We start from the raw sequence: 23,948 nt of genomic DNA on the forward strand, positions 1-23,948 counted from the left end.
TTGGGACAACGTGCCATTAATTTCAACACCAGTGTATACTTAACAGACTTTGACTCTAAGGACAGGAGAGAAATTCTCAAATGATAGACCTACACAAGAATGTACGCATTCACACATCAATGACCATCGTCATATCTGACAACTAATTTGTCTTTATCAGTCTTCGCAGTTGCACAATGTGTCTCTCTATCCAATGACAACAGTAAATGAGGACTGTGGCAAGGGTTAGACATCAATCTCAATGAACAGACAAGCTCCCTGTCAGTGAGTGGCCCACCAGTGGGATGCATAATGATTAGCCTGCCTAGAGATAATCATTAACAGTCACTGCTGATTGCCTGACTGCAATTACCTCACCTGTTGGTCGCTGCAATGCACAGCCAGCTAGGTCAGCATGTAATTAATAGCAATGACTGTGTCCCGAATGGCACTCCATTCCCTATATAGTGCACTTTGTAGGGAATAGGGTGCCATTCGGGAAGCAAACATTGTCTATCTGGCGTGCATTTCAGATGACGTCATTGTAAATTGGCATAGAGCTTGGTCAGTGTCCTCAGGTAATAAGAAATCAAACACATTTACAATGTGTTGTATAAAATGTTAAAGTTGCAATTGTCCAATCCGGCCTTGTGGTAAGGACCAATGACAAATAGGTCAAGGCAGTGTAAGGATGTAGGTTGAAGTGCAGCTACTTTATGTGTCTGGTAAAGTAATCAGGCATAGGGGAGGTTCAATGGCTTTAACTGCAAGTGATTCAAATGACTCCTGGCTCTTTAACCTCAGTTCACCGTTATTTATAAATGTAGAAATTCATTCAAGTGGAACTGAGTAGCAATGATAGCTAAGCAAGAGCAACTAAGAGCAACTTCAATTCCTTAATGCATTGCCCCCGAAAAGCATGTATTTGTTAAATAAAAACCAAACCATAGAAACTCACGACAGCAGATTGAACAAACAGCGTTGTACTTCCTCTTTGAACAGAAGAGGCCCTCTGAGTCCTATCGGTAACAGGCTGCTAAGAGGATTTTATCTTCAGCACAAAGAGCTTTCTGTTAGGCCGTGGGGATCCTGGGATCCCTGGAGTCAACTGGGACAGGTGGCTATCCCCACGGGGAGTGTATGTGGGGGCTGGGAGGGTGGTTGATGGGCGGCTGTTAGTGTAATCAGAGACCAGCCTGAGACATAAGCACTGTGGTGGTGTCGGCTGGTGTGTGGTGTGTTTCTTGAACGGTTTCTAAATGTTGAACAACATATTTACCATGGTTGGGTCAAAGGTGTTCTGTTCACGAACGCCCACTCAACCAGAGAGGAAGTGTGTATATTAGCAGTAATAAACATTGGGACAGTTCAAAATGGCCGCTAAGAGAAGGTGGTTACAAGGTTAAAGAAGGGTTAAAGAGGTCAAATGTTTTTTCCATGCTTAATTGCTTCCCTCAACAGTAGGCAATGACTTATGGCCACTTAATAGGAGAAGATTTAAAGTAGTTATAACTGACTTGATTTGCACAAATCCGCTTAGTTATCTATCAGGCTCGAGTATCATCGTGCATATGTACAACTCATTTGAAATATGGTTCTTCTTGGAAAAACAGAAGCCAAGTAACATGAGAGTCTACAATTCAAAGTCTCAGTGTTCTTTTGAGATCTGACCTTACTGGGGTCCCACACCACAGAGGTCGTAGATGGGTCGTTGGTAGGTATTTGAACCTACAGACATTACGCTGCTTCTGAGGTGGACACTCCAAATCCCCTTCAAGTGGAAACAATCTTTTTCTTTCTTTTTGAAGTGTCCCATTTGAATGAGGAGGCTTTAGACCGTGCCAAATAACCATTGCAAGTATCAAGGCCTAATCTGTAAGGACATTAGAGGTTCCTTACCTCTTGAACCAAAGCACTCGAGAAGAAATAGCAAAGGTCATGTTACACATAGAGAGTCTTAATGGTTGAGTGAGGATCAGACCTGGGTGGAAATAATACTTGAAATCATTTAAAATACTTTATTTGTGCTTTATTGAACTTGTCTGGCTTAATGGACCAATAGAATAGTCTCAAAACAGTAAACCCTGCCCATCTGGCACTCTAAGCAGGCTAGAGCAAACATTCAAAGTATTTGAAAGATTTCAAATAGCATTTGAACCCAGTCCTGGTGAGGATTGGACGCCAGGGTAGCTTTTTTTTATATACTACATCTGTCAGAAATGTCTAGCGATAGAAGGGGATTTTGTTGCAATCTAGCCTCAAATTTGATGAGTGAATTCCTATTTTTGGCACCCTAAGCCACACCAGGGGCAGCAGGATGGACAATCAGACCTTTGTCTGTTTCGCGGCGTCACATCATCAGACAGTAACAACTGGAGGTCTATGAAAGAGGAAGACATATACTAATCCGATGGAGTTAGTTACACGATCACACCAAAACCACTCAGCCAGTAATGCTAAGAGGATTTAAAACTTAAAGACACTTATATTGCCTCCTAGGCCTAAAACAAACCAGCTCCCATCTGATATGATTGGGAACAACTGTTTGGTGATGTAATGATTGCAAACACAGAAAAATGTACAATCCACAATTTACACTACATCACCAAACAGATCTGAATATGTGTAAAATGTTCGTACTGTCCATACAACTAAGGTGAAATGATATCAGAGGTATCAGCCATCGGTTGGAAGAAAATCCTGAAACACATCCTGTGATCGAGATCAGAGGGAGGGATCTTGTTGGGAAAGACAGTGAGGGGGAGTGTAGTTTGTGCATCTTCCCAAGGGGATCATATCCCGCCAAGCGCTGTCAAAACGTTCCCAGGCAGGAAGATGCTTTTATGAGGTAGTGCAGACAGACAGCTTGAAACAGAGGATGATGGGTGCCCCATAATGACCTACCTGGAAATCTTTCAAATACATTTAGTGTTTGGTATAGCCTGCCTACAGTGCCAGATTGGTGGGCTTTGCACTTTTCCAACAATTCTATTGGTTCCATTGTGCAAGGCAAGCTCAATCAAGCCCAGCACAAGTACACTGAAGAAAAATGTAAATGCAACATGTAAAGTGTTGGTCCCATGTTTCATAACCTGAAATAAAAGATTCCCGAAGTTTTCCATATGCACAAAAAGCTTATTTCTCTAAAATGTTGTGCACACATTTGTTTACATCCTTGTTCGTGAGCATTTCTCCTTTGCCAAGATAATCCACCCACCTGAGAGGTGTGGCATATCAAGAAGCTGATTAAACAGCATGATTATTACACAGGATCCCCTTGTGCTGGGGACAATAAAAAGGCCAATCTAAAATGTGCCGTTTTTTCACACAACACAATGCCACAGATATCTCAAGTTTTGAGGGAAAAATTGGCAGAACATCCAAGCGGCCTCACAACCGCAGACCACTTGTATGGCATCGTATGGATGAGGGGTTTGCTGATATCAATGTTGTGAACAGAGTGCCCCATGGTGGCGGTGGGGTTACGGTATGGGTAGGCATAAGCTACGGTAAACGAACACAATTGCATTTTATCTATATCAATTTGAATGCACAGAGATACCACGAATGAAGAGATCCTGAGGCCCAATGTGAGGCCCATTTTTTTTAAGGTGTCTTTGACCAACAGATGCATATCTGCATTCCCAGTCATGTGAAATTCATAGATTAGGGCCTAATGAATTCATTTCAATTGACCGATTGCCTCATATGAACTATAACTCAGTAAAATCTTTGAAATTGTTGCGTTTATATTTTTGTGCAGTATATTTAAATCGATTTCAAATAGTATTTGAACCCATTTCTAAGTGACAATAAGAAGACTTGATCTCCTAGTCCGAATGAACACATTAATACAACAGCACTTACACAAGCCCAAAAGAGTGACAGAACTAAAATGAGGTTGTGCAGTCTTAAACTGCATATTGTTCTTTCCACCATGCAGAGACAAGAGCCACAAAATGACAGTACAATATATAGTTTAATGAGAAGCATTACTGTAATGAAAATTCCAGATTCTCTGCATAATCAAAGAACATTCAGCTCAGACACCCATACATACACCACAAGACATGCCACCAGCGGTCTCTTTAGTCCCCAAGTCCAAAACTATGTCACGATCGTTATAAGGAGTGGACCAAGATGCAGAGTGGTATGTTTCCATCCTTTATTGTGGAATAGAAATCTTGAAAGAACAAAACAACAAAAACAAACCGTGATGCTACTATAAAGCTCACAGGCAACTATATATCGACAAGATCCCACAAAGCACAATGGGAAAATGGCTACCTAAATATGATCCCCAATCAGAGACAACGATAAACAGCTGCCTCTGATTTGGAACCATACTTGGCCAACGTAGAAATATAATTCACCTAGATAACCCACCCTTAAATCACATCCCGACCTAACCAACATAGAGAATAAAAGCTCTCTATGGTTAGGGCGTGACAAACTAATTCATGGCAACGCAGAGTCGTGATAACATGGAACTCCCTTCCATCTCCAATTACTTAAGCAAACAGAAAAATTACTTAAAAAAAAGATTAAACAACATCTCATGGAACGGCATGGACTGTGAGGAGACACACAAAGAAACACACACACCCAGACACACATCATTTTTGTTTGTATTATTATTATCATTATATTTTTGTTGTTGTATAGTTTGTGTATTATTGTATTTTAAATTTGTGTTACTGTCCTTGTCTATCAGTGTATGAGTGTTTTGTTACTTGTCATGTTTTGTGTTTTTTGTGGACCCCAGGAAGAATAGTTGCTGCCTCTGAAAAAGCTAATGGGTATATGCATAAACAAATATGGCGTTCTGGAGGAATTCTCTGATGGAATTAAATAAATTTAAAAAATACACAAATGCAATGAAGGTATATTGAATTAGAAACACATAACATTTCATATTTGTATGTGTAATGCGTTTGCCACACGGGAACACGGGAACATTCTAGAGTTAAATATAATTTATTTACCATATCAGTTCAGAGTCACAAGTGCAAGCCCCTTGTGATTCAGAGGGGTGGTCATCTTCTACAGATGTAGCATCTTAATTTGAGCCAGTTTGCTAAAGCAGGAAAACAATCCTGCAGCAACTGGCAATGTGAACAATTATGTGGATTATGGACATTTGTTGTAGGGGTTAATACATTTTTCCTTAGTGCAAATCAAGTCGTACATTATAAAGTGAAAATTACAAACTTTAGCAGACATTTTAGTTTGCAAGAACATTTTCATCGACAAAAGAGTGTTCCAATAAAGATCCTACATCTTTATAGTGCAGGAGAGATGACTCAATTGAGTTCACCCTGGAACCTGTCGAAAACCTGATCAAATTCACTTGATCTGTGTAAGCCTGTCTTTTTTTTGTGGTGTCTGGCCTAATTTCACCTTAGGTTCAAAGGTCAGTGTCTGTGGTGTTGGGTGGAATCCCCAGCTCTTTACACTAATGAAGTTACACCTTTCTGCATTTGTCGTACTGGGCATGAGAACATTTCCAAGATCGTGGAAATAATTGGCAGAAATTAGATGTGAAGTAGGTCTAAACCATCTTCAAGTTCTTCAAAGTAAACAAACATCCCCCCTCCCTTCTCTGCAATCTATTCCTACTCATGACACATAAGTTAGCTTTCAAAGAACAGACAGCAAAGTCTAAAGATCTGAAGGGGCTAAAATCCTTGAAACAGAGTCTTTGATTCAGAATATAGCCATGTAAAGGTTTCCGGGCCTGATATATATTTTTTTAAAGATCAAATGCAACCGGGAGTTTGTTTTGTTCTCTATATTTTTGACAGTTGAAGCATCCTGGCTGATGTCCCACTATGTTAAATCTACACAGTTCAGTGGATTGATCCTCTGGCTGTGTACTAAATGGCAGTCTTTCCCTTTAGAGTACCGTTCTTTTGACCAGGGCCCATAGGCCTGTGGTCCAAAGTAGTGCACTTTATAGGGAATAGACTGCCACTTGGAACAGAGCCTCAGTACAGCGTGGTAGAGGAGAGAGTGCATCTATCCCAGACAGAGTTCAAACAGGACAGACACAGAGGGTGTTGGGAGGTGACCTGACAAACATCAAGGTGAAAGAGGTAGGAGAGAGGGTCGGGAGGGATAAAGGGGTGGGGGTGAGAGAGGCAGAGCGATAGGGAGAGGGTGAGGTGAGGGACTAAAAGAGGAGGGAGGGAGAGGGAGAGAAGGGTGATGAAGGAGGGGTTAGGGAAAGAGGAAGAGGAAGAGGGGAGATAAGAGGATGAGAGAGGGAGGATTAAGACTATATGATAGAGATAAGGGAATGAGAGAGGGAGAGAGGATGAGATTCTCTGAAAAAAAAGAGAGAAAATGGGAGCGGGAAATAGAGTGGGAGGAATAAAAATACATAAGAGTGAAAGACAGGGGGAAGGCCATGTAATCATTTATCTTCTTTACCTTGACAGAGATGTATCACAACATATTCCATACTGACTCAATCAGACGGAGATTACCTCTTTGTCCGATATTTCTGACTGTCAGTCCACTTCAGTGCACTTTGGGGTTGGGGACATATAGATTTTAATCAAATGGATGAGTACTTCAGATGACCAGGGGCGCAACTTTAGTTTTAGAAGTGGGGGGACATAATGATAAACTCAGCAAAAAAATAAATGTCCTTTCACTGTCAACTGCGTTTATTTTCAGCAAACTTAACATGTGTAAATATTTGTATGAACATAACAAGATTCAACAACTGAGACAAACTGAAGAAGTTCCACAATGGAATAATGTGTCCCTGAACAAATGGGGGGGGACAAATTCAAAAGTAACAGTCGGTTTCTGGTGTGGCCACCAGCTGAATTAAGTACCGCAGTATATTTCCTCCTCGTGGACTGCACCAGATTTGCCAGCTCTTGCTGTGAGATGTCACCCCACTCTTCCACCAAGGTACCTGCAAGTTCCCAGACATTTCTAGGGGGAAGGGCCCTAGTCCTCACCCTCCAATCCAATAGGTCCCAGACGTGCTCAACGGGATTGAGATCCGGGCTCTTCTCTGGCCATGGTAGAACACTGACATTCCTGTCTTGCAGGAAATCACACACAGAACAAGCAGTATGGCTGGTGGCATTGTCATGCTGGAGGGTCATGTCAGGATGAGCCTGCAGGAAGGGTACCACATGAGGGAGGAGGATGTCTTCCCTGTAACGCATAGTGTTGAGATTGCCTGTAATTTCAACAAGCTCAGTCCGATGATGCTGTGACACACCGCCCCAGATCATGACAGACCTTCCAACTCCAAATCGATCCCGCTCCAGAGTACAGGCCTCGGTGGAACGCTCATTCCTTCAACGATAAACTCTAATCCGACCATCACCCCTGGTGAGACAAAACCACGACTCGTCAGTGAAGAGCACTTTTTGCCAGTCCTGTCTGGTCCAGCGACGGTGGGTTTGTGCCCATAGGCGACGTTGTTGCCGGTGATGTCGGGTGAGGACCTGCCTTATACAACAGGCCTATTCTCAGCCTATTCTGGACAGTCTGAGCACTGATAGAGAGATTGTGCGTTCCTGGTGTAACTCAGGCAGTTGTTGTTGCCATGCTGTACCTGTCCCACAGGTGTGATGTTTGAATGTACTGATCCTGTGCAGGTGCTGTTACACATGGTCTGCCACTACGAGGACGATCAGCTGTCTGTCCTGTAGCGCTTAGGTGTCTCATAGTACAGACATTGCAATGTATTGCCCTGGCCACATCTGCAGTCCTCATGCCTCCTTGCAGCATGCATCACACAGATGAGCAGGGACACTGGGCATCTTTCTTTTGGTGTTTTTCAGAGTCAGTAGAAAGGCCTCTTTAGTGTCCTAAGTTTTCATAACTGTGACCTTAATTGCCTACCGTCTGTAAGCTGTTTTTAAAAATATATATTTATCCATTATTTTACCAGGTAAGTTGACTGAGAACACGTTCTCATTTGCAGCAACGACCCGGGGAATAGTTACAGGGGAGAGGAGGGGGATGAATGAGCCAATTGTAAACTGGGGATTATTAGGTGACCGTGATGGTTTGAGGGCCAGATTGGGAATTTAGCCAGGACACTGGGGTTAACACCCCTACTCTTACAATAAGTGCCATGGGATCTTTAATGACTTCAGAGAGTCAGGACACCCGTTTAACGTCCCATCCGAAAGACTACACCGGGCAGTGTCCCCAATAACTGCCCTGGGGCATTGGGATGAAAAATACATTTAGACCAGAGGAAAGAGTGCCTCCTACTGGCCCTCCAACACCACTTCCAGCAGCATCTGGTCTCCCATCCAGGAACAGAAGCAAGCCAGCAGTGGTATGCAGGGTGGTATGCTGCTGGCTAATGTCTGTTAGTGTCTTAACGACCATTCCACAGGTGCATGTGCATTATATGTTTATGGTTCATTGAGCATGGGAACAGTGTTTAAACCCTTTACATTGAATATCTGTGAAGTTAATTTGATTTTTACAAATATTTATGAAAAAGACAGGATCCTGAAAAAGGGACAATTCTTTTTTTGGACACACCTTCTCATTCAAGGGTTTTTCTTTGTTTGTACTATTTTCTACATTGTAGAATAATAGCGAAGACATCAAAACTATGAAATAACACATATGGAATCAAATCAAAATATATATATATTTTTTGAGATTCTTCAAAGTAGCAACCCTTTGCCTTGATGACAGCTTTGCACAATCTTGGCATTCTCTCAACCAGCTTCATGGGGAATGCTTTTCCAACAGTCTTGAAGGAGTTCCCACTTATGCTGAGCACTTGTTGGCTGATATTCCTTCGCTCTGCGGTCCAACTCATCCCAAACCATCTCAATTGGGTTGAGGTTGGGTGATTGTGGAGACCAGATCATCTGATGCAGCACCATCACTCTACTTTTCGGTCAAATAGCCCTTACACTTCCTGGAGGTGTGTGTTTGGGTCATTGTCTTGTTGAAAAACAAATGATAGTCCCACTAAGCGAAAACCGGATGGGATAGCGTATCGCTGCAGAATGCTGTGGTAGCCATGCTGGTTAAGTGTGCCTTGAATTCCAAATAAAGCTTAATGGTTTTTGCGACTGACCTTCATGTCTTAAAGTAATGGACTATCGTTTCTCTTTGTTTATTTGAGCTGTTCTTGCCATAATATGGACTTTTACCAAATAACCCAAATAGGGCTATCTTCTGTATTACCACCCCTCCCTTGTCATAATACAACTGATAGGCTCAAACACATTTATGAAGAAAATAAATTCCACAAATTAACTTTAAACCAAGCACACCTGTTAATTTAAATGCATTCCAGGTGACTACCTCATGAAGCTGTTTGAGAGAATGCAGAGAGTGTGCAAAGCTGTCATCAAGGCAAAGGGTGGCTACTTTGAAGAATCTCAAATATTAAATATATTTTGATTTGTTTATCACTTTTTTGTTATTACATGATTCCATAGGTGTTATTTCATAGTTTTGATGACTTCACTATTATTCTACAAGTAAAGAAAAACCCTTGAATGAGTAGGTGTGTTCAAACTTTTGACTGGTACTGTACATTTTTTAAATCCATTTGGAAAAACACTCCAAACAGCCTACCCGACCTCTCTGAGGCGTCCGCATGGTCCTAAAGCACCCCGTTTTGGCAGCGCTAAACCCAAATCAGCGTTTTTTTCGGCTGTTTAACTCCTATATCATCTCCACATTGAATCGAAATATGAAATGACAAATTCTGAAAAGTTTATGGAAGTACTGCTGGCTATTTTCAATGCAGAAGGCCTTATTGCATGTCATTTTGAATATGGTTGTGATTCATGTTGCTGCTACTCTAATGCATTACTAATCAAAGCCATGCATTACTAATCAACACTTTCAACCAATGCTTGAGACGGGCTTTGCTTGTGCTGCGCTTGTGCATATTCATGTGGTTTCTGTATATTCATGTGCTACTTCTTGCTAAACTGCAGATAGGTCTAGGGCTCAGACACAGTATCTGGTCTTAAATGTTTACCTTCTGTGTGTTTACTCCCTACTTGCATGAAGGGAGACGATATTTAAACCCAACGCTCCTATAGTGATGACACATCTGTCATTCACACATGGCCATTGTCAATTCAAATCTGGATAACCACATCATTATGGCATACAGTAAAGTCACCTCCAGGGCCACGTAGCCAAACATTGTTCAACACTGCAGATAGAAATGTCACGAAGAGCCAACATTTTCCATTCTTCTACATGTCAGAGAGGCAAGTTTTTTTTCTACATAGCATGTTTCTATCTGAACATTCCAAATCATTGAGTTCTGCTGTACGTGCCCCAGACTATTGTTTAAAAAGAGTCAGCTGTCTATATCTATTGGCCAGAGTTCACATCCTAGGCCTAAATTGTGTGACTAATACTGACAAATTAGCCCATCCCTAGTCCCATAGAAACGTACCAGAACGGCTATGTCTCCCCAGAAATGTTCACTTTACTTTATGTCATACACTGGTTCTCCAGCTGAGGATGGAGTGAGTAGACACATCAGAACCTGGATTTGACATGTGTGTCTTGCGTAATAGTAAACATGATAAACTAACAGTGGGGGAAGAATGCCTATCATCAATTATATTTCCTGCATAGTATAATGTCACATTTGATCCGTACAAGTGTATAATTAGGTTGAAATGATAAATTACCGTCACTGTAAAATATTCAGTATGCTGCTGATTAAATTCCTATCTTTTTCCCTCTGCATGCTACATTACTACTATTGTTATGCAGCACCATATCCCACACTATTTGTAATGAGCACAAATTGCACACAGTAAATGAGGCAAGCACTACTGATCATGTTAATGACAAAGTAAATGGGTGAATAGGTAAATAAATATACTTAACAACTCTCAACTAGAGACCTTAAGTTAACCTTAAATACCAGAGGGGAAGAATTGACCTTTAGCATTTCCTATGTCCTTCCCTTGGGAATGTCTGTAGTACTCAAGCGAAAATTACCCACTCTAAAATCTGATAAATATCTGCTTGTATTTTTTTTTTAATAGTCTCACAGAAAATGACTGTGTCCGGAATTCACCACGGCAGATTTGAGGGTAGTATGTTCTCAGGGTGGTGTGCACTTGTATACTTGAGCTTCCCATAACTTTACACAATCTTGTTTACAAAAACGTACCAATGGGAATTGTAGTAAACCTCAAAGAATTTATGGTCCGAGTCTCAGACCCCCATTGTTAGTCTCGCTTGTATTGCAAAAGGGCGATGGATGACTATACAAGAAAGTATTTTGAGACGATTTCTGCCATGCTTGGTGAGACAGTTCCCCAAACGGAGTAATGGGACTACAGCTTGGACAGTGTCCAACTGAGATGCATTAAACAGCCCAAATGCTTATGGGCACCACAGTTTAGAGTTTTCCAGTTATGTAAGGGGAGTAATCTAATTGGTCTGAAATATTCAGCTTGGCTGTAAAGTTGACTGGTATCGTCGGGCAGAAAATTACATGACAAACATAACACTGTGAAGTGTGGTTAACCTTGACATTCAGTAAGTATTTTTCCAAGTAAGAAATAAGATATTATTGGTAAAACACATACCACAGCTTGATACATCTCCCAACATGCACTCCTTTATGTCTGGGAAAGCAGAATGGTTGACACGGTGGATCCGATTCACTGCGAGGATCGCGGTTGCAAAAGAATTAGCCAAACCAAGACCTACGGAATAAAATGTGTTTGAGCTAGGCATTGACACTAATACCTTGTTCAGATATTACAAATATTCATCCAGAAATACATTTTCTACCACTTTCAAAAGTCTCTCAATGCTGGGATAACATTGCCCCATTGATGTAGCAGAGCATACTGACAGGCACCTAATTAAATGACTTCTAAATTGACTTTGGATTCTTGTTTGAGTAGTCTATATCTGTGCCTTCCTTCCTGTGTTCAGGGGCCCGTACCTTTGCTGTATGGAAACCCTTGTCCTGTTGATCCCCATACTCCACTAACCCATATCATGTTGACCCCCCTACTTCACTAACCCATATCATGTTGATCCCCCTACTCCACTAACTATTTTCCTGTTGATCCCCCTACAAGTTCTGCCCCTGAACAGGCAGTTAACCCAGTGTTCCTAGGCCATCATTGAAAATAAGAATTTGTTCTTAACTGACTTGCCTAGTTAAATAAAGGTAAAATAAATAAAAATAAAAATAAAAACTCCACTAACTAATTTCCTGTTGATCCCTACTCCACTAACTCATATCCTGTTGATCCCCTACTCCACATCCTGTTGATTCCCCTACTCCACTAACCCACATCCTGTTGATTCCCCTACTCTACTAACTAATTTCCTGTTGATCCCTACTCCACTAACTCATACCCTGTTGATCCCTACTCCACTAACTCATATCCTGTTGATCCCCCTACTCCACTAACCCACATCCTGTTGATCCCCATACTCCACTAACCCACATCCTGTTGATCCCTACTCCACTCACTCATATCCTGTTGATCCCCCTACTCCACTAACTAATTTCCTGTTGATCCCTACTCCACTAACTCATATCCTGTCGATCCCCCTACTCCACTAACCCACATCCTGTTGATCCCCATACTCCACTAACCACATCCTGTTGATCACTACTCCACTAACCCACATCCTGTTAATCCCCATACGCCACTAACCCACATCCTGTTGATCCCTACTCCACTAACTCATATCATGTTGATCCCCCTACTCCACTAACTAATGTCCTGTTGATCCCTACTCCACTAACTCATATCCTGTTGATCCCCCTACTCCACTAACCCTCATCCTGTTGATCCCCATACTCCACTAACCCATGTCCTGTTGATCCCCCTACTCCACTAACCCACATCATGTTGATCCCTCTACTCCACTAACTCTTGTCCTGTTGATCCCCCTATTCCACTAACCCACATCCTGTTGATCCCCATACTCCACCAACCCATATCCTGTTGATCCCCCTACTCCACTAACTCATATCCTGTTGATCCCTACTCCACTAACACATATCCTTTTGATCCCCCTACTCCACTAACCCATATCCTGTTGATCCCCATACTCCACTAACCCACATCATGTTGATCCCCATACTCCACTAACCCATATCCAATTGATCCCCCTACTCCACTAACCCATATCCTGTTGACCCCCCTACTCCACTAACCCATATCCTGTTGATCCCCATACTCCACTAGCCCATATCCTGTTGATCCCCATACTCCACTAACCCATATCCTGTTGATCCCCATACTCCACTAACCCATAGCCTGTTCATCCTCATACTCCGCTAACCCATATCCTGATTATCCCCATACTCCGCTAACCCATATCCTGTTGATCCCCACTAACCCATATCTTGTGTGTCCAGTGTGTCACTTGGTGACAGTTTCCCATATACCACATGCACAATACCGTGTCTAATTCACTAAAGTATCTCCTCTGGAAGCCCTTTTTCTTAGACATATGTCGGTGTTATTAATTGCTCCGGAGGAAAGTAATTGGGACTACGCCAACTTAAATGAATAAATAATTATATTGGACTTGTGTGATCTTTTTGACTTGGGAAATGGCTAAGGCCCCCTGTGTTTGCTTCCCATGCGTATCTTTCACGTTCGGATGTAGTTCAGACAATGGCATGACTTTGCTCTTATGGGTTCATTCCATGTGAAACTGGAACTGAAATGCCCTATTAAATTGTGTATTTTTCTTCAGTACAAATATGTCTTTTGGAGGAAGGATCTTTGACATATACTTGGCATTTAAATTCAAAATTATTATGGAGACATACACTACCGGTCAAAAGTTTTAGAACACCTACTCATTCAAGGGTTTTGCTTTATTACATACTATTTAATATATTATAGAATAATAGTGAAGACATCAAAACTATGAAAAAACACATATGGAATCATGTAGTAATCAAAAAAGTGTTAAACAAATAGAAAAATCTATTTCATATTTGAAATTCTTCAAATAGCCACCTTTGCCTTGATGACAGCTTTGCACACTATTAGTGATCTAAGTTAGGATATCCCAGAAAAAGTGGCCTTACCAAAGCCTTAACAAAATGAATACAGAATGATTCTTTGCCCAACAGGTCCGATTTATGACTTGTAGCATCCAAAACAATACTAACTTATCTGCGATCTGACTGACCGCATGGTAATCATACCATTGTATGGCATGGAGAGGAAAAACAGTACATAATACAACAGTCATGACATGACAGCACTGAAGGGAGATGATTATTAAGATAGTCTATTCAACCCCCTGGCTAGTTATAATGTGGTTCTTTAAGAACTCTGGCCTACAATTTGAGCTGAATAACACATTATTGATAGAACAAAATACTCAAGATTACAGAGCAGAGGTGCCAAGAAAAAAGGTTCTGCACTTTTCAGTCGTTCTTAGCTCAAGGTTCGAGGGGAATTTATTAAGGAAGCCTTCATAAACCATATTCAGTACTGACTTTCTTGAAATATAAATTCATTCTGTGTTTACAATCTTTAAAAACAATATATATAAACTGCCACACCCCACTCTGTGTCAAAGAAAGCCCTCTGTCTTTGCATTGTTTACATGAGCAACCAAGACGATGTTTAGCTGAGTCAGTATTTGAAGAGAGACTTGACTTGGTGAATGATTACGTAAAAGAGAGAGCTTTAGAATATTTTGTCACAAAGGTGCATAAGGAATATGAGCACATGGAGAGAAAGTAAGCCTTTAATCTTCGTCTTGGAAAGAAAAAATAGCAATGACTGTACATGGGTATTATACCCTGTCCCTTTTCTCAGAAAATCCAACACATAGAAGGGTTATTAGCAAATCAACCTGTTCTTGTTTATTGAAATCTTCCAATTACTTTATGGGCCAATAGGTCTAGTCATTTATTTTTCCTGAAGGGGATTGTCAAAGAATTGCCAATGGCGACACAGTTAAGCTTGTTCGACAGGAAATGATGAGCAAATGATATCTGTTTTAATGGAAGATAGTCAACCAGAAGTCACACTGTCATTCAACACTGTCATTCAAGGCTTTCTGGGGTGGTTATTTTGGCTTTGTTTAGTCTTGACAGGTGGCTTAAGTGTGCCAAAGGCACTAAGAAGGTGAATTACACCTAATTCACATAGGACATTTGGTGTGTTGCCTGAAAAGATTATTGGGCATAATTGGTCCCCTTAGAGATTTTTTTTTTACCACAATCTTGTCAGCATTCATCTTTTATATCGCCATTGCTTGCCACAACTGATCAAGAGACCTTTAAAGATGCACTAAATCACTCTGCCATTTTCTGATTGCTAAAATTCTACGACAAAACAAGCAGTCATTGTGTCATTTATTCCTCTTATGGTGAATAAAAAGTTGGCTACAGTTAAAGTCAAACTGTTGTCAGATAGGTTCTGGTAATTTTATTGGGTCTTTTTGTGCAAAAAAAAATAGCATGTGATTTTGCTATTTGGACCAGGTTGCTGCGATGTCATACAGACTGCCATTTTGTTTATGCTTTTTCATAATGAAAAGGACAAGTTTGATGTCTGACAACAACAGCAGAATGTTCATGGTTTAATGCATGCCAAAGATGGTCAAATGAAAGGTGATGTTTATACTGAGGGGTTGACATTACCACAGTCATGACTACAGGCTTTGTTGCCTGCAATATCTTTCAGATTTAAAGAAAAGTTGACAAAAAGCTGTTGGGATGCCAAAGTTGTTGGAAAAACGTCTTGGTTTGAAAGGTATATTAGCTAAGGAAATTAGTTGGAAAATGAGTTAGTTAGGGGAATCAACAGTATTCTCAATTTGACCCTTTCTTAACGCAAGTACAGTGTGGTTTCAGACAATAAGGTGTGAGGCTGAAAAAGATGAAAGAGCTATATTAAGTGATAAACAGTATGTGACCAATACGTTTGACACCCAACAATTTAGTACACAAGGCATTTACTTTACTGCAGCTAAATCAATACAAATCCTTGTGGTATTGACTGAGATATAATGTAATTCATACACTTTCACCCCAATCCATATGCAGTGATTAATAACAATTTCCTATTTCAGTTTATATGGTGATTCTCTGCACCTTCAATTCTAAGGAAAACATGTCATTTGAACCAGGAAACGTTATCATGCCCCGTGCAAGGGTATTTGTATTTATTTAGCATGCTAACCATCCTCAGAATCATCTATGACTCAGAGGCATATGTGACTACAATGGCTGGCATTGTAGTTTGTCATTTATGCAAAAATAAAGGGAGAAGTGTCATAGTATGCAGTTAAATAGAGTACTGGAGAGGAATGTCCTGGGGCTGCTCATTGTACCACAAGGGCCTCTGCTTTCCAGTCTTGAAATGCACTTATCCCTGTACAAAAGCAACAAGCCAGTGAGAATAATTAAAATGGACATAAAAAAGCACTGTGGTTAGCATTCCTTTTCTGTTTCCGTCTTCTCTCTGGCGTACATTTGTTTTGATTTACATAATCCGGCTATAATATTTTGTGATGAATACTCCCAAGGTTTATGTATAGTAACGTGATGCCTCGTCCATGAGAAGTTAAGTCATGTCAATCTTGAGTGTAATCCAAAATGGGTTTCCTTCCACTAATAGTTCAAATGTTTTAAAAAAGAAAATGTACTTTAATTTCATGAATTGAGAAGATGTAATAGCCCTCTTTGCTTTGTGTTTTTTCCAAGTAAGGCTTAGATTTAATCAGATCAAGTGTTAACCGGCAATAGCATACACCCGCATAGCTGATGTTTTGACGGTGTCGGAGGTGTTCCTGCGTTGGAGCTATCCAATCGGTGAGCAGCTGCTCTTGTGATCATTGTTACAAAGCCACACCCACCCCACTTGCATTAGAAGTTTAGAACGATAAAGAGTAGGCTATATAGAAATAATGATGCTCAAATTGAAAATCATTCGACGAAATAAGGGGGATTTATATCAGCCTAATCGAGGTGTAGATTATGACTCACATTCCAGAGTTTAAACTTGTAAACAAGGCTGCATGGGATTTCTCTTAATGCGATTGCGTGCAGCAAAGCTTTAGGTATAATGCTGGGAGACGCTTGTAGCTCTAACACAGTTCCACCACCGACACGTAAAAGCAACCACTATACGGGTGTCAGCTAGTGCGAATCTGATAGAATCCAGCCCAAACTGAGCACAATTTTCCATTGTACATTTTTCAAACTACCACGTTGGAACTTCACTAGTCTGACAAAAATGGAGCAAGACTGACTCAGCATAAAAATGTGCATATGAGCGCTTCTGTGGTCTTACTAAATAATCCAAAATGGAGTCAATTTCTCTCCACTAATTGCATGTTACCACAAACAGACTATTAGCTGGCAATCATGCGAACCAGTGTGTGTGTGTGTTAGCGTGTATGTAGATTAAACTAAACAGTACACAGAAACTGAGAAAGAAGAAAATCACAATATATTATTTTCCCCAACAGACTTTTCAACACCAATAAAAACAATAAGTTACAATGTTAAAAAAGTAGGCAACATGAAGGGCACAACACACATAGGTCATGTGAAGACACAGAAAGTGGAATTTAAAGCAAAATCATCTTTGTACAGAAATTAATGGCGTTACTTTTGTACTTAACTTTGTCAGTTACCAGTCATTAAAGTGTTGACTAGCTCAAAAATTAAGTTATTAAACGGTAACCCAAAAAATACCATCTAGTAATTCAATTAATTAAGTGTTGTGAACTTCAAGATTTCCGCTTTGGAACTTCTTTGCAATTAATCTCTTGTGGTAAAACAAAACAAAAATAATTTGTTGACCCTGGCATGGCAATGACTGCAATCTGTCTAAATAAAAAAAGTAAGAAAGAGCAAAGTACCTGTCCAATGTTTAGCATGTAAGCACATAGCTGTCAAAATCCATTTTTTATTTCAAATTGCACTTGGATGCTATAGCCTGAAGGAAATGTAGTATTTTTGCCCCTCTAAACCACTCCAGACGATGTCTCAGCATGGAACCGCTAATGCTCCAAATTACCACTAATTCCTTATATACTACATTACCTTAGTTCTGATGGATGAATGGCTAACCAAAGACATGGTATCTAAGTGAAAAGGGAAACAAGACACTGAGGTATCAGATTCTTCGGAGTACAGTCAGTGTGCACTGAAAGAAAATTGTGAAAAATTCATCTAAATTTTGCCAAGTGAGCTGTGTCAATAAAAATAAAACAAACAGCAAAATTATTATTAAGAAGGTGCAATTCGTAAGTTTGATTTTCTGTTAAAAAAAAATTGGACTCCAACGCTCCTGGAGAGCACTGCAAGCAACCACCAAGAATGAGGAGGAAGAGGGTGCACTACATTATTTTGTATTTGTTTTAGGTTGATTGTGGTTGCAGTTCCTCTTGTTGGGACAGATAACTTACAAATTGCACCTTTAACCTCCTATCAGTATCAGTATGACAATTCAATCCCTAATTATGTTTAAAGCTCATCCTTACTTGTTTTTGTGAAGGGACAAGTAGCTAAGGTTTAGTGAGGTGTACATGCATTAGACAAAAATGAATTTGGTTTTAAGATACAAAATAGCACAACTGTGAATAGTTGCCCTTTGTAAAACAACTTAAATGTCACTGTGACATCACTGTAGAACACTTAGCAGCAGGAAAATAATGTAGGTCATCAAGGGAACAAATCCATGTTCTATATTTCACGCAGTAACTCAATGAACAAGCCACCTTATGAAACATTTCTAAACTAGTTCATAATTTTAAAATGTTATCAAAGTTACCATGCCAACTGTATTTGATTTGATATGAATTTGAAATCTTGACAACGCTAGGCAAAAATAACCCTCTGGTCTTTGTCTGCGTTTGTATTAGCCTCATAGCCACGCAGAGCTATCCAAAGCAGTAGTACTCATCGGAGTCCACTCTGAGTCGCATTGTTGGCTTGCTGAAAGTCTCGTCCTCTATAACAGGTTTATCAGAGAATAGATCAAGGTCCGTCGGAGAAGTGTGTTCCGAAAGGTCTTCGGCTAACTCATCCAACGTATCCAGATAACTGCCCACGGATATCCCGTCCAATCCATCGCTGTGTCCGTCGTGCAGACTGGTGAAGCTGCCGCGTGAAGAGGTGTCATCTTGGCTGTCCAATAGGCTGTACAGGCTGCCTGTCAGGCTGCTTTCACGACTGGCTAGGCCCTCCTTGTCCTCCATCACCCATTTGATGGATTCGATGCCGTCGTTGATGGACATTAGCTGCTGCATCAGCTTGACATCGATGGCACGGAGGTGGGCCTGCGTTTGGTGTGAGAAGGAGATACATTTAAGGCCTTTATCGTTATAGATTTGGACTAGAAACTGGACAACTTGAAACCCACATGTATTATAAAGTCACACAATAACACACTTCCAACAAGTAGGCCTACAATATTGTTTTTTTTTTAATATATTGCTTTCCTATTCCATTTTTGTGAGATGCCAACACCAGCATGTCTTTTGGTAATGGTGAAAAGCAAATTGCCTCTGGGGGATAGTAAAGACACCACTCTACTCTTTGGAAATGACATATAGACAAAGACAAACAGAACAGGATGCCACAGGAAATCCTTCCATCCTTGGCATGTAACAGTAGTGGCCTGTGACTGCATAGAAGGACATTCTCGCCCAGATGCCTATACAGTACCACCATTGATTTACCACCGCAGCATGACAATCCCCATAGAGTCGGGGTGGGGGGAGGTTGTCTATGGTCTCATTCTGAAAGATTCTCCCAGGCTACCAGCGACAAATAGCCAGCCATTTACGCCAATGGATAGTTAGTGGCAGCAGTCAAAAAGCATTACGCCTGATGTCTGATACAATGTTCCCGAACAACTGGCTTTATAAAAAAGAGCCCTTTCTTGGGAGTGGATCGTGACAGGCCCCGTTTAGCTCATAATTCTGCCCGTGTTTGCTTTGCTGATATAACCCGTCCTCTATGTGTGCACACATGTTGAGCTGGAGCATAGTGGAATTTTACAACAGTATTAGCAGTGTCAATTAAAGTTGGTTCGAATGGGGTATTGAATCACAAGATAGGTTTAGCTAATGTGATTTACTGCTGCTTGCTTTTTAGTTTGTTAGTCATTAAACTTTATTGATTTAGCCACCCTCCAACAATACTTACAAGCGTTAAGTTTAAGATATTTTCTGAATTTCGCTTAAAACAAGTTTCATTATTCTGGGCTTTTGTCTAAAATGGGGCTATAGGCTATTTTTTTTCAACAAAATGTTTTTATACCTATGTTATAACAATATACATCATTTGAATGCAATATTTGCTGAGGAATACACAAGATTTACATGGATACAGACAACTGGTTGAGTACCACCATATGAGTCATAAAACCCGGAAAAGGTTCCAATCGTTTTTTTTTTTTTACCATTCATTTTTTCATGTGGGACTGCTTCATATAAGGAGAAAAGCAGCCTGATTGGATTAAAGAATAAATTGAGATTGTAAGAGGTGACAACAGCACAAAAGCCTTAGATGGCCCAAATGGGGCATTCACTATAGTAGGGAGGGAACACAGCAGAGTACTCTTGTTGTCTTGCAGTGTAATTAGAAAGTATTCAGAATCTTTGACTTTTTCCACATTTTGTTATGTTACAGCCTTATTCTAAAATGGATTAAAATATCACTTTTCTCATCAACCTACACACAATTCCCCATAATGACAAAGCAAAAATAGGTTTTAATCAATTTTAGCAAAAGAAAACTGAAATATCACATTTACATAAGACCCTTTACTCAGTACTTTGTTGAAGCACCTTTGGCAGCGATTACAGCGTTGAGCCTTCTTGGGTAAGACAGGTGTGTGCCTTTCCAAATCATGTCCAATCATTTGAATTTACCACTGGTGGACTCCAATCAAGTTGTAGAAACATCTCAAGGATGATCAATGAAAACAGGAAGCTCAATTTTAAGTCTCATTACAAAGGGTTTGAATACTTATGTAAATAAGGTATTTCTGTTTTTTTATTATTTTTTTATACATTTGCCAATATTTCTAAAAACCTGTTTACATTTGTCATTATGGGGTAGTGTGTCGATTGATGAGGAACATTTTTTATTTCATGCATTTTAAATAAGGCTGTAACGTAACAAAATGTGGAAAAAGGGGAAGGGGTCTGAATACTTTTCGAATGCACTGTATATATATATTTCCTGCTGATATGAAAGATATGTTCCTTATGTTTCCAGAACCGTACCGCAAGCGATGCGTGTTAACATTTATAGCAAGTGTCAGGGCTCTTAACAAATCTCCCCCAGCCAGAAGATACTACCGTCAAAAGGTGCTAAAGGTAGTTAGCATCTATGAATTGGCTAACATGCGATCACAATTATAAGTAATCCATAAACTTCTGAGAAGACAAAAGTATAGCCTATGAACACAAGGGCAATAAAGTTGGATTGCCAACAGGCGTCTGGAAGTTATTGCATAACATGCTGAGTTAAGATATCACAGGTCAGTGAACGTTCAATATTGCCTAAAGCAAACAGCTGCAATAACCTTGGACAACAACCAGACTACTGCAGCTAAAAGCTCTTTTGTTAGCTTGGATAAATTCATATACATTAAAACCAGTAGACAGTGAAAGCCCGGACAAATCCACGTATTCCTCTGGAAAACTCACGATGGCGCATGAAAAACCGGTAGTATTTGAATTTGAAGCACGCCATATTGTTGAATGACAAAAATTTGCAAAGGTGGCTGTAACTAGCAAAGGCTCATGGTCGATGTAGTCATTTTCATCCTGCTTAGAGCTGCTAGATAAAAAATAAAAATGATTAGAGCTGCTAGATGCAGCCCCTGTGTGACGTCACCTGTAGTAGTATAATGGATCACTATTTCATTAAATATCTTGATTTGTTGTGAAATAATTCACTGCGAGGATAGAACTTGATCATAATAAACTAATTTTAGAGCCCAAAGTGGCCATCTATTATTTATTTATGTATTTTTTTTTCCACCTTTCTAGCGATCCTAATTTACATATTATTTCTAGGAAGACCAGGGCTTTTGGCACCACTCCGTTGCAACCAATAATTTATATACACACTAGATGACATTTGGGAGTGCTGTGTTGAAGCCACCATGCCTCCATCTTGGCACTCCCTCACCGGTGTTAAAAATATTTTGGAAGCTATAGAAATGCATTTACATTCTACATTTGTTTTTGCCTAATTTGTTTTATTACAGACACCTTAATGCATATTATGTGCGCTAAACATACACATAAAAAATGAAATAATATATTTTAACAAATGTCCTTAAAGTAGAATTATTTTAAATTACTAATGTTACTCTCTCCACTACACCAACAAAATGCTTAAATACATGTTCATTTAGTCTTTAATTGAAATACTGTTTCATTCATTTCATTTCATTCATTCCTATGGAGGACTGCTTCTACTGGGGAGTGCCAATATGGCTGACCAGCGGTTCAAAGCCTCTCAATGGCCAACACATATCATCCGAAATCCAGGGTTTATATATATCATTGGTTGCTATGCAGTAGCAATTGGCAGAGACTTCACGCTCCAGACCAGACACTGGGGGGCTGGTGTAAATTGAACTTAATGCAATGCATCACTGAATATAAAGAAAGGTTTTGAAAATGCAGTGAACTGACTTCAAAAAGCCTGGTCGAATTGCAACAGTACCTGTTTTGGATGTCTGCTTCGGTAGTCAAAAAACTTTATCAAAGACTTACTGTATGAAACACAGGAGGCTGGTGAGGGGAGGATGTTTCATAATAAATGCTGGGACGGAGCCAATGGAATGGCACATGAAAAATATGTGTTTGATGTGTTTGAAACCATTCCACTAATTCCGCTCCAGCCATTACCACGAGCCAGTCCTCCTCAATTAAGGTGCCACCAACCTCCTGTGGTATGAAGCAACTCACTGATCCAAACCGACAGGGACAGACTGAATTAAATATATTTGTAAATATAGACGCATCTTTGGGACAATCACTTACCATTTCCTGTCTCAAAAATAACATCTTGCTCTCCAGTCGTTTCAAATCAGCAGAGTTCGACTGGTTTTTCGGTGTCGCCAATTTTGTATCCTCGTGTTTGTCATGATGATTATTTCCTCCTGCAAGGGAACGAATGAGACTTTCAGGAACTTTGCGACCCAACTTTGTCTCAATATCTTTAAAATCGCGTAAGACGTGTTCCCCGTCCATTGTAGAATTACAGTAAGACTAGGCCTATAAACGAAAAATATATATATATATGCTACGTTTTTCAAAATGTGCAATAGGAACAACCGAGAGAGCAAATTATAGGGTTCAGTGGCTTGAGGACTCGCGCTGACTTCACGTTCAAAGAAAATGAAAGGTCATAGCCTTGATGGTTTTAAACTTTCGAAAAGCCTTCTTATCCGTATGCGTCTATGAATGTTTTAGGATGGTCTGAGATCCGAGGTTGAAAGCGACTTCTATATATCTATCTATAGGCACACAGTTGCAGAGAAAAGTAATTCAAAAACAAAGTTGCCCCATCCGATTATTCTCACCAATTCAAAATATAGTGTGCAATCCACAACAAAATAGATACATATCCCGTTATGATGCCTACTGCAAAGCCACTACACTCATCCGTGAAAATGGTCGTTTTGGAAGTCCCGTCCGCCGGTGTCAGAGTCGTGTCCACTGAAACAATAGTCGAACAGCACAGTTGGATAACAGCCACAGAGACACCCATATGGAGCTTATGAACCCAGACAGGTGGGACTTTGAAACCACGCCTGTTTGCTGTAATCGTAAGGCAACTGTCACAGCATATGTTTTGGTTAATTGTGCACAAAATACATCCATATGGTAACCTACAGTAATTTACTAATCATCAGTTCAATCATACAAACGACTACATTTACATTTTATGCTAGCAAAGTAGGTTACAGTAAGCGGTCTTTCGTGCTGAA

General features: G+C 40.2%; 1 protein-coding gene across 1 annotated transcript; it reads right to left on the bottom strand.

Moving 5' to 3' along the window:
- Window positions 1-17,407: 17,407 nt before the first annotated feature.
- On the bottom strand, window positions 17,408-23,720 carry LOC115138078 (leucine rich adaptor protein 1-like). The gene is made up of 2 exons (XM_029674496.2): window positions 22,999-23,720; window positions 17,408-19,266 (listed from the first exon to the last, which is right to left on the bottom strand). The coding sequence occupies exons 1-2, from the start codon at window positions 23,206-23,208 to the stop codon at window positions 18,868-18,870; spliced, it is 609 nt and encodes a 202-aa protein (XP_029530356.1). The 5' UTR covers window positions 23,209-23,720; the 3' UTR covers window positions 17,408-18,867.
- Between the last annotated feature and the right edge of the window lie 228 nt (window positions 23,721-23,948).

Source organism: Oncorhynchus nerka, linkage group LG12, assembly GCF_034236695.1.
Source record: "Oncorhynchus nerka isolate Pitt River linkage group LG12, Oner_Uvic_2.0, whole genome shotgun sequence".
Lineage (NCBI taxonomy): Eukaryota > Metazoa > Chordata > Actinopteri > Salmoniformes > Salmonidae > Oncorhynchus > Oncorhynchus nerka.